The sequence below is a fragment of the Elephas maximus genome, chromosome 1 (genome assembly GCF_024166365.1).
Source record: "Elephas maximus indicus isolate mEleMax1 chromosome 1, mEleMax1 primary haplotype, whole genome shotgun sequence".
Taxonomy (NCBI): Eukaryota; Metazoa; Chordata; class Mammalia; order Proboscidea; family Elephantidae; genus Elephas; species Elephas maximus.
Window position 1 is genome coordinate 97,987,667 of NC_064819.1, and position 13,482 is coordinate 98,001,148.

Below are 13,482 nucleotides of genomic sequence, written 5' to 3' on the forward strand. Positions count from 1 at the left end.
GTCCCTGTTCCCTAGAGCGCACAGGGGGGTGGGTCCTGCAGATGGATCATGGGCACCCAGTACTTTTGGTTGTAAAGACTGGGAGGTACCACTTATCCTTGGACCCCTGTCATGGGTGGCTGGGTGACCTGAGTGGAGCCACCAGTCCCTAGGCCCCTGATGTGGGTATGTGAGGACCCTGTTTAATAGGTAAAGCGGTATCAAAAATCAAACTCCCGCCTTGCCACCACACAGCTGAAACAGTTGCAGCCTGCCAACAAGGGCCTATTCTCCTGAAATAGGCCAATACAGGTCCATGCAGAGGGGAAAGGTATTCAAAGTCCACAAACTGTTTATGCCTGGACAGAAGCTGCTTCTCTCCTGAGCTCCCCAGGTTAATGGAGCTGGCAGATTATCTTTGCCCAACTGTGTATTTATTTCTTCTCCAAGGCCAGGAGAATGGCTCAGGATACGCAACAGGACCTACCTCAGGCCCAGGGAAAACGACAGCTACTGAAGCTGGCTTTGGGGCATGGTAAAATATATACAAGTACTTAGCTTTTGCTAAAGCGCCATTATTCTCTGGTTCTGGAGGTGTGAGTAGGCTGTGCAGGTGGCTGCTTCACCCGGAGGACACTGCAGCCAAACACTACCACCAGCCCCGCCACAGCCACTCCCAGGAATGGTGCCTGAGGGATCCCGGCAATTCAGGTCCAGCAACTCCTTTCCACTTCTGAACTGTCTCTCCTTCCCCCTGCCACTCAGTCCGTTTTCTAACTTTGCTTTTAATGTTCAGCTCTTCTAGCTTGTCATAAATGTAATCGTTTCACTGTTCTTTTGGGTCTTTGTTGTACGAGGTTTCACTGGAAGCATCTGACTACTCTGCCATCTTGGCCCCTCCCCCAACTTCTCACCTTTTGAGAAACAGCTTCTGACTTGCTACTGGACCTTAGTAGAGAATAAACATCTAACTGTGGGACATCAGGTGACCATGTGCCCTGAGTTTTCCATCAAGAATTAGGTGTTGTCTAACCTACCCAGTAATATTGGGCATAAACAGCAGGAATCTATCATCAAATGGAAATGCCTTATGCTTATAAGATACCAAGCATAGGCAGGTCCAGAAAGTACAAGTAAGTTTCATGAGCAGGTGGCTTTGACTCCATTAACAGCAACTCCTGTTGCATCGCCTCCTTTCCCTCAACCCATGCCTATGGCCTCCTGGATGTTCTTTACAACCAGTTGACTAAGGAAGAAGAGGAAGAAGGAAAAAAAAAAAACTGGGACCTAGTTTACAGATGGGTACATACAATATGATGGTATCAGCTGAAAATGGACAGCTGAAGCCCCACAACGCCCCCTCAGGGGTGGCCCTGAAAGGCAGTGGTGAGGAAAATTCTCTCAATGGGCAGAACTTCAGGCAGTTCATTTGGTCTTCCACTACGTGTGGAATGAGCGGTGGTCAGAAGTACAGTTCTACACTGATTATGAGCAGTTACTAAGAGCTTTGCTGGATGGTTAGGGCCTTGGAAAGGATAAGATTAGAAAACTGGCAATGAGGAAGTTGGGGGAAGAGGTCTGTGGATGGACCTCTCAGAATGGGCACATACTGTAAAAATATTTGTGTCCAACAATGAATCCATGAAACATCTCATAACATGGATGAATCTGGAAGGCATTATGCTGAGTGAAATTAGTCAGTCACAAAAGGACAAATATTGTGTGAGACCACTATTATAAGAACTCAAGAAAAGGTTTAAACACAGAAGAAAATATTCTTTGATGGTTATGAGGGTGGGGAGGGAGGAAGAGGGGTATTCACTAACTAAATAGTAGACAAGAATTATTTTAGGTGAAGGGAAAGTTAACACACAATACAGGGGAAGTCAGCACAACTAGACTAAACCAAAAGCTAAGAAGTTTCCTGAATACAACCAAACACTTTGAGGGACAGAGGAGCAGGGGTGGGGGGTCTGGAGACCACAGTTTCAAGGGACATCTAGGTCAACTGGCATAACAAAGTATATTAAGAAAACGTTCTGCATCCCACTTTGGTGAGTGGCATCTAGAGTCTTAAAAGCTAGCAAGTGGCCATCTAAGATGCATCAGTTGTCTCAACCCACCTGGAGCAAAGGAGAATGAAGAACATCAAAGACACAAGGAAAATATGAGCCCAAGAGACAGAAAGGGCCACACAAACCAAAGAGTCCATCAGCCTGAGACAGGAAGAACTAGATCGTGCCCAGCTACCATCAATGACTACCCTGACAGGGAACACGACAGAGACTCCCTGAATCGGAGTAGAGAAAAGTGGGATGCAGAACTCAAATTCTAGTAAAAAGACCAGAGGGCATGGCCCCCAGACTCTCTGTTAGCCCAAAACTAAAACCATTCCTGAACCAACTCTTCAAACAAAGATTAGACTGGACTATAAGACATAAAACAATACAGGTGAAGAGTGTCCTTCTTAGCTCAAGTAGACACATGAGGCTATGTGAGCAGCTCCTGTCCAGAGGTGAGATGAGAAGGCAGAGGGGAACAAAAGCTGGTTGAATGGACACAGGAAATACAGAGTGGAGAGGAGGAGTGTGCTGTCACATTATAGGGAGAGCAACTAGGGTCACATAACAATGTGTGTATAAGTTTTTGTATGAGAAACTGACTTGAATTGTAAACTTTCACTTAAAGCACAATAAAAAAAGAAAAAAAGAATTTGTGTCCATGTGAATGTTCACCAAAGATCATACACTACAGGGAAGACCATTAATAACCAGGAGGACAAAATGATGTACTCTGTGGCTATCAGTCAGCCTCTTTTCCCAGTCATACAGTGCTTGCTCAACAGACCATGAACAAAGTGCCCATGGATAGAGACTATGCATGGGCTCAACAACAGCGACTTCTCATTACCAATGCCATCCTGGCAAACATTACTGCTTAGTGTCTAATCTGTTGACACAGAGACCAAAAACTAAACCCCTGATATGGCACCATTCTCTAAGGGTTTTCAGTCAGCTACCTGATGGCAGATTGATTTCACTGGACCTGTTCCACTGTGGAGGGGGCAGAGATTGATCCTCACTGGAATATACACATATTCTAGATATGAATTTGCCTTCCCTGTATGTAATGCTTCTGCCAGTACCACCCGTGTACTCACAGAATGCCTTATCCACTGTCCTGGCATGCCCTATAACGTTGCAGCTGATCTAAGAATGCATTTTACAGCAAAGGAAGTGCAGCAGTGGGTTTACCCATGGAATTAATTAGTCCTACCACATAACGCATTATTGAGAAGTGACAGGCCTATCTGGAAAGTTAAGTGGCTTATTAAAGACTCAGTTATGGCATTAGTCAAAGGACAATACCCTGAAAGGAAGGAATTCTATCTTATAGGATACAGCATATGCTTTGAATCAAAGACCATTATATGGTGCTACCTCTGAATCAAGGGGTAGAAGTAGGACTAGCTCCTCTCACTATTATACCTAATAACCCATTTGAAATTTTCTTGTTTCCTGTCCTGGCAACTTTGAGCTCTGCTGATTTGGGGGGAATACTTGCGTCAAGGGATACAATGGTTACGGCGAACTGGAAAATAAGACTGCCACCTGGCCATTTTGTGCTCTGTATGCCACTGAACCAACAGGAAAAAAAAAAAAAAAAATGAGTTACTCTACTGACTGGATTAATTGATCCAGGAGGCAGTGCCTCCAAGGTGCCTCTTAGTACTTCTGTGCCTAATAATAAAGGTTAATGGAAAACTACAGCAAACCAAAAGAGCTAAACATTTGACAACTTAGACCCCTTGAGAATGAAGGTTTGGGATACTCCACCAAATAAAAAAAAACCTGACCAACTGAAGCGCTGGCACAAAACAAGGGAAATATGGAATCAGTAATGGAAGAAGGAAGCCACCAGTATCAACTACAAGCCTCATTACCAATTACAAAAAAAAAAGGACTAGAAGTTTTCTCATTGCTTATTATAGGTGTGTGCTTATTTGTATATGTTAAACATTTTCTTTTTCTCTCTCCTTATTATTATTTTATATATACATTGCTGGAAGTTAACTCTACAATTTGGCCTTCAAGTAACAAAATATTCAGTGTGACTGAATTTGAGGAACAATAAAGCCAGGAATGGATACAATAACATTTTGGAAAAGGGTGAGAACTTGTAAAACAGATAGCTATATCCTATTAGACAGAAATACAGAAATTCAAGTGTGTGTAGAAGGATGCATATGGAAGCTGAATAGCTAAAGTTGTGGACTATGCCATTTATCAATTAATTGCCTCTCAACTCCAAATCCAGAGCCCTGCTGGTGCAGTGCTTAGGGCTTGACTGCTAACCCAAAACGTCAGCAGTTCAAATCCACCAGCTGTTCCTTGGGAACCCTATAGGGGCATTTCTACTCTGTCCTATAGGGTCACTACGAGTCAGAATTGACTCGACAGCAACAGGTTTTTGGTTCAAGTCCAAATCCATCCCTCTCTTCCCTGCTCTGCAAAAATGGAGCTCAGACTTTAAATATTTTTCCTTTGCCACATGGCACAATTTTAAGCTCTGTCTGTAAAAACAAACAACCAACCAAACCCATTACGTTCAAGCTGATTCCAAGTCACAGTGAACCCATGTGTTACAGAGTAGAACTGCCCCATAGGATTTTCTTGGCTTAACTTTACAGAAGCAAATTGCCAGGCCTTTCTTCCACATGCCATTGGGTGGGTTTGAGCCACCAACATTTAGGCTAGTAGCCAATCTCAAACTGCTTGGACCACCCAGGGACCTTCTGTCTGTAGAGGGTGCTATTTATTAGTTTTCTATGCTGCGTAACAAATTATCTTAAGTAGAGGCTTAAGACAACACATACGTTTCTTATCTCATAGTTTCCATGGGTTCAGGGACAGTTAAGTTGGTTCCTCTGTTCAGGGTGTCACAAGGCTGCAAGCAAGGTGTTAGCTGGGTAGCATTCTCATCTGGAGGCTTGACTTGGGGAATCTGTTTCCAAGATCATTGGAACACTTGAGGAGTCTGGCTTCTTACTGGCTGTTGGCTGGATGCTGCCCTCAGGTCCTAGAGGCCACCCACAATTCCCTGCCACATGGCCTTCTCCACAGACAGTTCACAACATATCTGTTTGCTCCTTCAAGGCCAGCAGGAGAGTCTCTCCCTCCAGTCTGCTAAGACAGAGTCTTATGTAATGAAACATAGTCATGGGAGTGATGTCCCAACACCTCTGCCATATTCTCCGATTAGAATCAAGTTGCATATCTTACCCATACTCACTGGGGGTCACTTTAGGGTGTGTTCACCACACCCTAGAAAGGCATGGCAAAAGGAACTTTTCTTCTGGTTCTGGTATGTTCACCTTGCAGGCTTTGCAGCATGCATGGTTTCTCCAGTGCTTGGCTCCCGCAGAGCAAGTGACTGCTTGTCCAGTGCCAGGCTCATCTAGCACAGGTGGCCTCTCCAGCACCTAGATCCTGCAGTGCACATGGTCAGCAGCACACAGCAGCTAGCAACTTCCTCTGGCACTCAGGTGGGTGTATAGCAGAGTGCTTCCAGCAAGACACCTCCCCATGAATGGCTTTCCCTGGCACCTGATGCAGCAACTCTGTCATTCAGTGAGCCACAGCCATGTCCCCTCCAACAAGGTTCTTGGGAATTCTCAGCCCTAGGAGCAGTACCTGCTCCTTAAATCTGCTATTCCAGTATTCTTTAGAGTTCTCTTTACTTCACACTAGCCAAGCTCTCTTTCTCCAATCTTGTTATAATAATTCTTATATTAAACCTTCCTTGTTCAAATTACTGTGTGATTTCTGTCTCCTGATTAGACCCTGGCTGACATGGGACCATGTTCAGAAAAAAAGCATGCCACATAGGATTTGGTAGCCACTGACATTCCAGTGAACTGGGGGATGTCTAGGAACGTCATGTCCACAAAAGGAAGGTTGGTCACTCACCTCTTTAATTTCTTTCAGAAGTTCAAGAGCACAAGTGAAGTCGGGGGGAGTAGCTGATAGTTGCTCTTTAAGATGGTCCCAAAAGGTACTATGCATTGTCTCCTTGACTTTGCCTTCTAGTCTGTAAGAGGGTTAAATGAGCAAATTACTCTCTCTACCAAAAATTGTTATAGGGTCATAATCTCCTAAGCCCCAAATGGCATTTGATATGATAAAAGACCATTGTATTGACAAGGAAGGGCCAGGAACTATGTTTGGACTGCCATAGATTTGAATAAGCTGGTAAGAGACTTGGATGTCAAGGGCATCAGAGAAACCTCTCAGAAGGGCTCCTCCTGGTTCCAGTGCAGCCCTCCCCCTGATGTAGGAAGAACCCTGGACAAAGGTCAGGCCACTGAAAGCTGAAAATCATCCAGTTTAATCTAAGTCTAGATTCCATTTATGTATACATACAGCATTGAACTAGATGGTCTTTCATTTTTTTCCCATCCCTAATATCTAAGAAAAGCTATTCTTTCTTTGATAATACCTGAATGTCCCACAGATATTTCCAAATCAGTAGAACTAAAATTAAATTCCCTATCTTTTTGCTCCAAACCTGTTCCCTCTGTATCCCCAATCTTAGTGGCACCATCATCTGTCCAGTCATGTAATCCCAAAAGACCTGTCTTTTTCCCCATTAAAAAAATACAGTAGTAATACATGCTCCTTGTAAACAAACAAAATTATAACCAATACAGAGATGAATAAAACAAGTCAGAGTTCCTGTCCCAACACGCCAGTCTCACTTGTCAGACGTAATATGTACTGGAGGATGTACTGGGCTTGCTCTTAACTCCTTTCTCCTTGTCCCATTTATCCAGTCAGTTATCAATTTCCATAAATTCCGCTTCATAAGTATCTCTGGTATCCATCTTTTCCTACCATCGTCTCTTACCTGGACTATTACAATAGTTCATTTACTGCTCCTTCTGCCTCCCGTCTTGTCCCTTTTTAAGCTATTCTCCATAATGCCACCATTTTAAAATAAATGATTTTTGTAAGATGCAATTCTGATCATGATGTCATGCTCATTTAAAGTCCTTTAGGGACTCCCCATCATCAGCAGGATAGATGACTTATATAACCCTTCATGATATCCCTCTACCTCCCTTTTCAATTTCTCCCTTCCTGCCCCATAACACCTTGTGATTAGCCACACCAAACCACTTGTAAAGAACACACCACGTTCTACCACACTCTGGGCCTCTGACATGTTTCCTCTGCCTAGAGTATCCTTTCCCACTTAGACTATCTAGAAAGCACCTATTCATCCTTTCGGTCTTACCTCCATAGGCAAGTCTCCCTGACCCTCTCCAGGCAGCTGAGCACTCTCATTAAACTCTATACGCACAGGTATGAACAAACTGAACAGTGTGATCAGTTGTTATCTGTTATGCAACTCTCTTCCCACAGAAGCTTCTAGACAGCAAAGACAGTTATACACACACGTGTCAGAATATGTTTATATGGGGCAGTTCTACTCTGTCACATGGGGTCACCATGAGTCAGAATCAACTCAGTGGCAATGGGTTTGGCTTTATGTGTGTGTGTGTTGGAATATACATATATAAAGCTTTTAGGATATACATATATATTTGTGTGTGTGTGTTAGAAATATATATATATATAAATGCAAAACCCATTGCCATAGAGTCAATTCAGACTCATGGCGACCCCATGTGACAGAGTAGAACGGCCCCACAGAGTTTTTTAGGCTGTAATCTTTGTGGGAGCAGATCACCAGGTCTTTCTCCCACGGAGCCACTGGGTGGATTCAAAGCACTCTTTCAGTTAGCAACCCAGCACTTAACCAATGCACCACCAGGGCTCCTGAGATTTCCCTTAGGAACCTAAAATTGTAATTAGCATCATCCTATGAGCCTTAGGCAAAATCAACTGCCAACTATGTATGGATAATGAATAACCCCAAACTTTATTCCATTCTTTGTCCCAATTTATTTTTGTATTACCATACTTGGAAACCCAGCTCTGAATACTACTGTTTACCCAGGTTTATTTCTCCCTGTCTCAATTCTTCTTCCGCCCAACTCCCTCACCACCACACCTTTCGCAGACCTTCACTCTCCCAATTTCACCTTTCTCTCCTCCTCGGCCAGCAACGAAAACCGTATCTAAGCATTGTGAGAGACGGATAGGCATGGATACTTACTGGTAGCAGGCAAAGGTAAATCAAAGGAGTATGAAGACCAGGGGAGCAACTCGTGACAGAGAAAGGCACTTTATTTATTTATTGTGCTTTAGGTAAAAGTTTACAGAGCATATTAATTTCCCATTCAAAAAATTTATACGCAAATTGTTTTGTGACATGGGTTGCAATCCCTGCAATGTGTCAGCACACCCCTCGCCTCCCTGGGTTCCCCATTTCCATTCGTCCAATTTTCCTGTCTCTCGGTGGCTTCCTTTGCCTTAGTCAAGTTGTGCTGACTTCCCCTATACTATGCATTACCTAGAGAAAGGCACTTTATAACAGTCTATGAAATAACCAAATACCAGAAGCATTTAAGAAAGTCAACTAATCACAAGCTGCCATTCCTTATCTATCAGTGGGAAATTAGAATTACATTAAAATGTAAAATCTGACACTGAATTTTACCCATTTACCTGCCAATAATCCAACAGAGCCATTCAATTCATATTTACTGAATGTCTCTTATTTATTGCAAAGTCAGTACAGCTAAAAAAAAAAAAAAACCAAACCCATTGCCATAGAGTTGATTCTGACTCATGGTGACCCTATGTGTTACAGAGTAGAACTGCCTCATAAGGTTTTCTTGGCTGTAATCTTCAAGGAAGCAGGTCAGCAAGCATTTCTCCTGTGGCACCACTGGGTGGGTTCAAACTGCCAACCTTCAGGTTAGTAGTCGACTGCAAACTGTTTGCACTACCCAGACATCCCAATGTAACTACGGAGAACCAAAATAAAGCTTGATGGAGCAGGACATTACTTATCAACAGGATTCTGATCCTGCTTCGCTGAATAGTAAGCTGATTTATGAAGCCAAAAAAAAAACTATTAGAAAATCAATCTTTTAATTTGCGCCTGTATAATCTGTGGCCATTTAAAAGGGTAACCGCTAGGGACCATGTGGTAGGCAGCCTCCAAGATGGCCCCGAAGATACTCATTTCCCACTATTCATACCCATGCATCATCCACTTCCCTGAGTGTGGGCAGGATTTTATGACATGTTTCTAGCAAACAGAATGTTGCAGGGGTGACAGAATAACTCTTCTAAGATTACATTACAAGGAGACTGTGGTTTCTGTCTTGGGCACAGCCTCTCACCCTCTCACTCTGAAGGAAGCCAGCTGCCATGTTGTGAGCTACCCTATGCAGAAGTCCATGCGGCAAGGAACCAAGGGAGGCCTCTGGCCAACTGTCAGCAGATCGTAACCCCGTGAAAGACTTTGAGCCAGAGACACATAGTTAAGCCGTGCCCATATCTCTGACCCCAGAAACTGTGAGATAATGAATGTTGTTATAAGCTGCTAAGTTTTACAGTGATTTCTTATATGGCAATAGATAGTTACTGCAGGCTACTTACTCCAAGTCTACCAAAGAGATCTGATATCCACCTTACTTCTATTTCATTATTAACTGGTATCCCAAAGGGAACATTGCAACAATAATAGCCTTATTTGCTGCTTAAATAACATTTGCTCCTTGAGACTTTGATACTAGTAACTACAACTTATTACTCTCCTGTTGAAGTTGTTGAGACCTCTTAAGGCTTATATGTAAATGCTGACTGTATTGTTAAATAAAAATGCTCCAGGCCTGTGCTATGGACCTGTGCCAGGATGAGTAAAACAGGGACAGTAGAAGGGCCTGTACCTGTTTGGAGGTAAAACCTCCTCTTCCATGTGGAAATCATGATTCACCACAGACTCACGGGCAATGCTCAAGCTGGAAACTGTCTTCATCAGATCTGTGACAGAAAACATTTATGATAGCTTCTCTGGAAAAAAGCACAGTGACCAGCAATAGGGAAGGGAGCCCACACAAGCCTGAATTTCTATTTTATTCAGACAGTCACTCAACCGAACAGGCTCCACATTCAGATTCATCAAACTGATCTTACACAGACTCAATCCCTCTAATCATCTAGGCTTTCTGAACTCTGCCCTGTGACAGTGCTGGAAACTCTTAGAACTGTCAGCATGGGGAGAAGGGAGGACAAAGATGCTGGTTTATAAAAAAAAAAAACAGAAAGACAAACTGATTAAAAACTGCTCTCTTGAAATGTAAAATAATAATTGAAGCGGCAAAGAAGCAGTTTGTAAAAATAAATTTTTATCTAAGGGCATTATGCTTCCACTCTCCTCTCCCGTTTCTGATGCTATACACAATGAATCCAAATTCTCCCTACAGATAATAATTGGATCTTACTGAATGGCTACGAAGTCACCATAGCCCTCTAAAGCAGTAGTTCTCAGATTTTAGGGTTCCACCAAAACCCATTGTCGTCGTCCGTATAGGACAGAGTAGAACTGCCCCACAGAGTTTCCAAGGAGAGCCAGATGGATTCGAACCGCCGACCTTATGGTTAGCAGCTGTAGCTTTTAACCAGTACGCCACCAGGGTTTCCTAGGATTCCACAGACCAATAAAATCTCCAAAAAGATTTTCAGCAACTGCCAACTTGCCGACTGTTTATTTTGCCAAGCATAAACACTGAAACGAGCAAATCAACAAACAATAAAAAAATCCACCCTATCACCACCAAAATCAACATTTCATAAAAGGTTATTTTAGCCTATAAAAAAGCAGAAAGGAAATACTGTCAGAATAAAGAACCGTCCTTTAAACTCAATTAATTTAGCTTTAGGAAAAACTCATTACAATATCCTTATTATTTCATTTCACTAAATATTGCTAAGAATTTGGTTGCACACCAGGACTGACATATGGGATCACTGTCCTAAGTTCTTAGTATAGACCCAGCTGATAGCATTCTCACATACTGGGTATACACAGCAGTTATAATGATTACTTTGTATAAAATAAAGTTGCACATAATAAATTATATCTTCTCACTCACTTTCAATAAAGCTTCATAATTTGGTCACAAAAAAAATTATTTGGCTTCAAGATGTGGAGGGGACATAGATGAAAAAAGATTGGCCATGAGTTGAGAACTGCTGAAGTCAGGCGATGGTCAATGAAGGTTCATTATGCTAGTCTCTCTGCTTTTGTGAATGTTTGAATTTGCCATAATAAAAAGATTTTAAAATGTTAAAAGGAAAAATAAACTCATTGTAGGAAAGAGGTTACATAGGAGAACGCTCTTGTTCTTAGAAGACACAAGATTTAACAGTAAAGTCAAGCTGTCTGTAAACTTCAGAAAGAAAGAAAAAAATTATAAAGAAAATAGCAAATATGACAGAATGTTAATAATGTGGGTGTTCACTGTATTACTATTTTTTAATTTTCAATAGATTTGAAATACTTCCAAATAAAAAGTTGAGGAGAAAATATTATTGTAGAACTTTATTTAAAAAACCACTGAGTCCCTGCATAGATAAAGGCAAACTGAACCTTAAGCGAGAGGTTGAAGTTTCCTTTATTTCTTCAGCCTCTTCAAAATATGTGAATAGATACATCGATGATCACTAATTTTAAGTGAGAACTAAGTGAAAATCTTCAAAGTGTAGTTGAGTTATAGCAGCTTATGGGAGGACTGAGGGAAATATTATACACAGAGACATCTTCCACCTACAACATATCAAAGTTCACAACCTGCCTCGACAAGATCGTTTTGTTTGTTGCTCAAGAGTACCACAACACTAAGCAACTCCAGAACAGCACTATAAAATCTAGGAAAGCGGAGGGCTCAAAATGAAATCAGAAATAAAATGCAACTAAAATAGATCCAAGAACAAAGAAATTTTCCAGAATAAAGATAATAACCCAACGAAGCCAACCTAATACATAAAACTTCATATTCAGAAAAAAAGAGGAATTTGGCTATTCATTTTATAGAGAATTGTTTTACCTATGGGTTCCTTGAAACAACCACCTCAAAAACTTAAATTGTATTACAAAAAGTTGACTTTCACCCTATATCAGGTTCACATCAATTGTAGAAGTATTTCAAATCAATACTCCAAGGCATCCCAAGAGGACACTTTGGTGCCATTCTGTTAATCAGCAGCGACCCCATGTGGCCATAAGAGACACAGATGTAATTCAACTGGAGCTCAGGTTGTCCGGTGTGGACAGATCTTCCGACTGACGACTGGTTAAATTCTCTGGGTATTATTATAAAAGAAATGCAGTGCCAGTCCCAGTGAGGTCTGACGTACCACTAAGTGTGGAGGAGACCTGGTGCCCTAATGTGAACCCAAAACATCTACTTTTTGTTGTTGTTTGTTGCTGAGGAGTCCATTTCGATACGTGGTCACCTCATGTGGCCAGAGTAGAACAGCTCCATGGGGTTTTCAAGGCTGTAACCCAGAGCTAAATAATATGAGCCCAGGGCAGCATTGCTTCTGAGATCATTTGGGACCCCAGGTATCGACCATTTTCCACCTACACACAAATTTAAAACACAAAGATGCCTTTGAACTGACTGACAAATTCAATTCAAGTAACCTCGCTTGGGTCATTTCTTTTTCAGGTACCAAAAACTCTTTGAAGACTTTCTGGCCAACAGGTAAATAGATTGGGGTGGAAGGAGATAAGGAGAAGGGAGATAAAGATGGGGAGAGGCAGGGTGAAGAGAGAAAACTGTGAGGTTGCAGGGGTCTACGGGCTCCCTTAAAGACACTGGGGCCCTGGCAGGTGGCTCCCTGCCAGCCGAACACACACTAAGCACCCCCGAGGGGGCGACAGGGACCGGCTGGCCGAACCTACCCGGAGGGTGGTCCTCCTGACTGCTCTCGTCTTCCTGGCTCCGTCCTGGTGTTGGGGGCTTACAGGGCCTGCTCTCTCTATCCCCAAGGTCTTTCTGGGGCACATTCTCCTCGACGTCCGGCATTCTGCTGACGGTGTCTGGGCTAACGAGAAAAGGGGCGCTGTTGGCATCGGGGGAGGGGGCTCTCCAACTGCCATCAGGGACCCTGAGGAAAACCCCGCCGCGTCCGGCCTGGAGCGAGATGGGGGCACAGGCTTCAGGGTCTCTCAGGGGGCAAGCAGGGACACAGGGACCTGGAGGAACTGGGACGAGAAAACTGAGGCCACAGGGGCCACGACGCAGGGCTGGCCGCGCTGGACTGGACCCTTCCTCCACCCAGACCGCAAAGTGGCCCCGCGCCCACAACTCCCGCCTCCTGCTCCGCACCGGCCCGGCCGGCTCCGGCAGCAGGGGGCGCCCGCGGCTCTCGGGCTCCCGGCCTCTCACCTCCTCCGCCCCTGGGACCGGCCGGACCCACGCTGGAGTTGCTCTGCCTGACGCGCGGCCTCTGGGCCCGGACCCTACCACTGCGGCCAGCCAGAGGGAGGCGGGAGGCTGGGAGAGACGGGGCGGCGGCG

The 13,482-nt window shown here is 43.6% G+C and overlaps 1 protein-coding gene across 1 annotated transcript in view; it reads right to left on the bottom strand.

Annotated features, from left to right (window-relative positions):
* TCP11 (t-complex 11) overlaps window positions 1–13,482 on the bottom strand; it is a 165,967-nt gene that overhangs the window by 12,708 nt on the left and 139,777 nt on the right. Inside the window, exons 5-7 of the mRNA XM_049870851.1 lie at window positions 12,865–13,007; window positions 9,845–9,938; window positions 5,949–6,069 (exon numbers count right to left, since the gene is read on the bottom strand). Coding sequence (XP_049726808.1) covers window positions 5,949–6,069; window positions 9,845–9,938; window positions 12,865–12,988 — 339 coding nt within the window. The 5' untranslated portion in view covers window positions 12,989–13,007. The remainder of the gene's footprint in view (window positions 1–5,948; window positions 6,070–9,844; window positions 9,939–12,864; window positions 13,008–13,482) is intronic.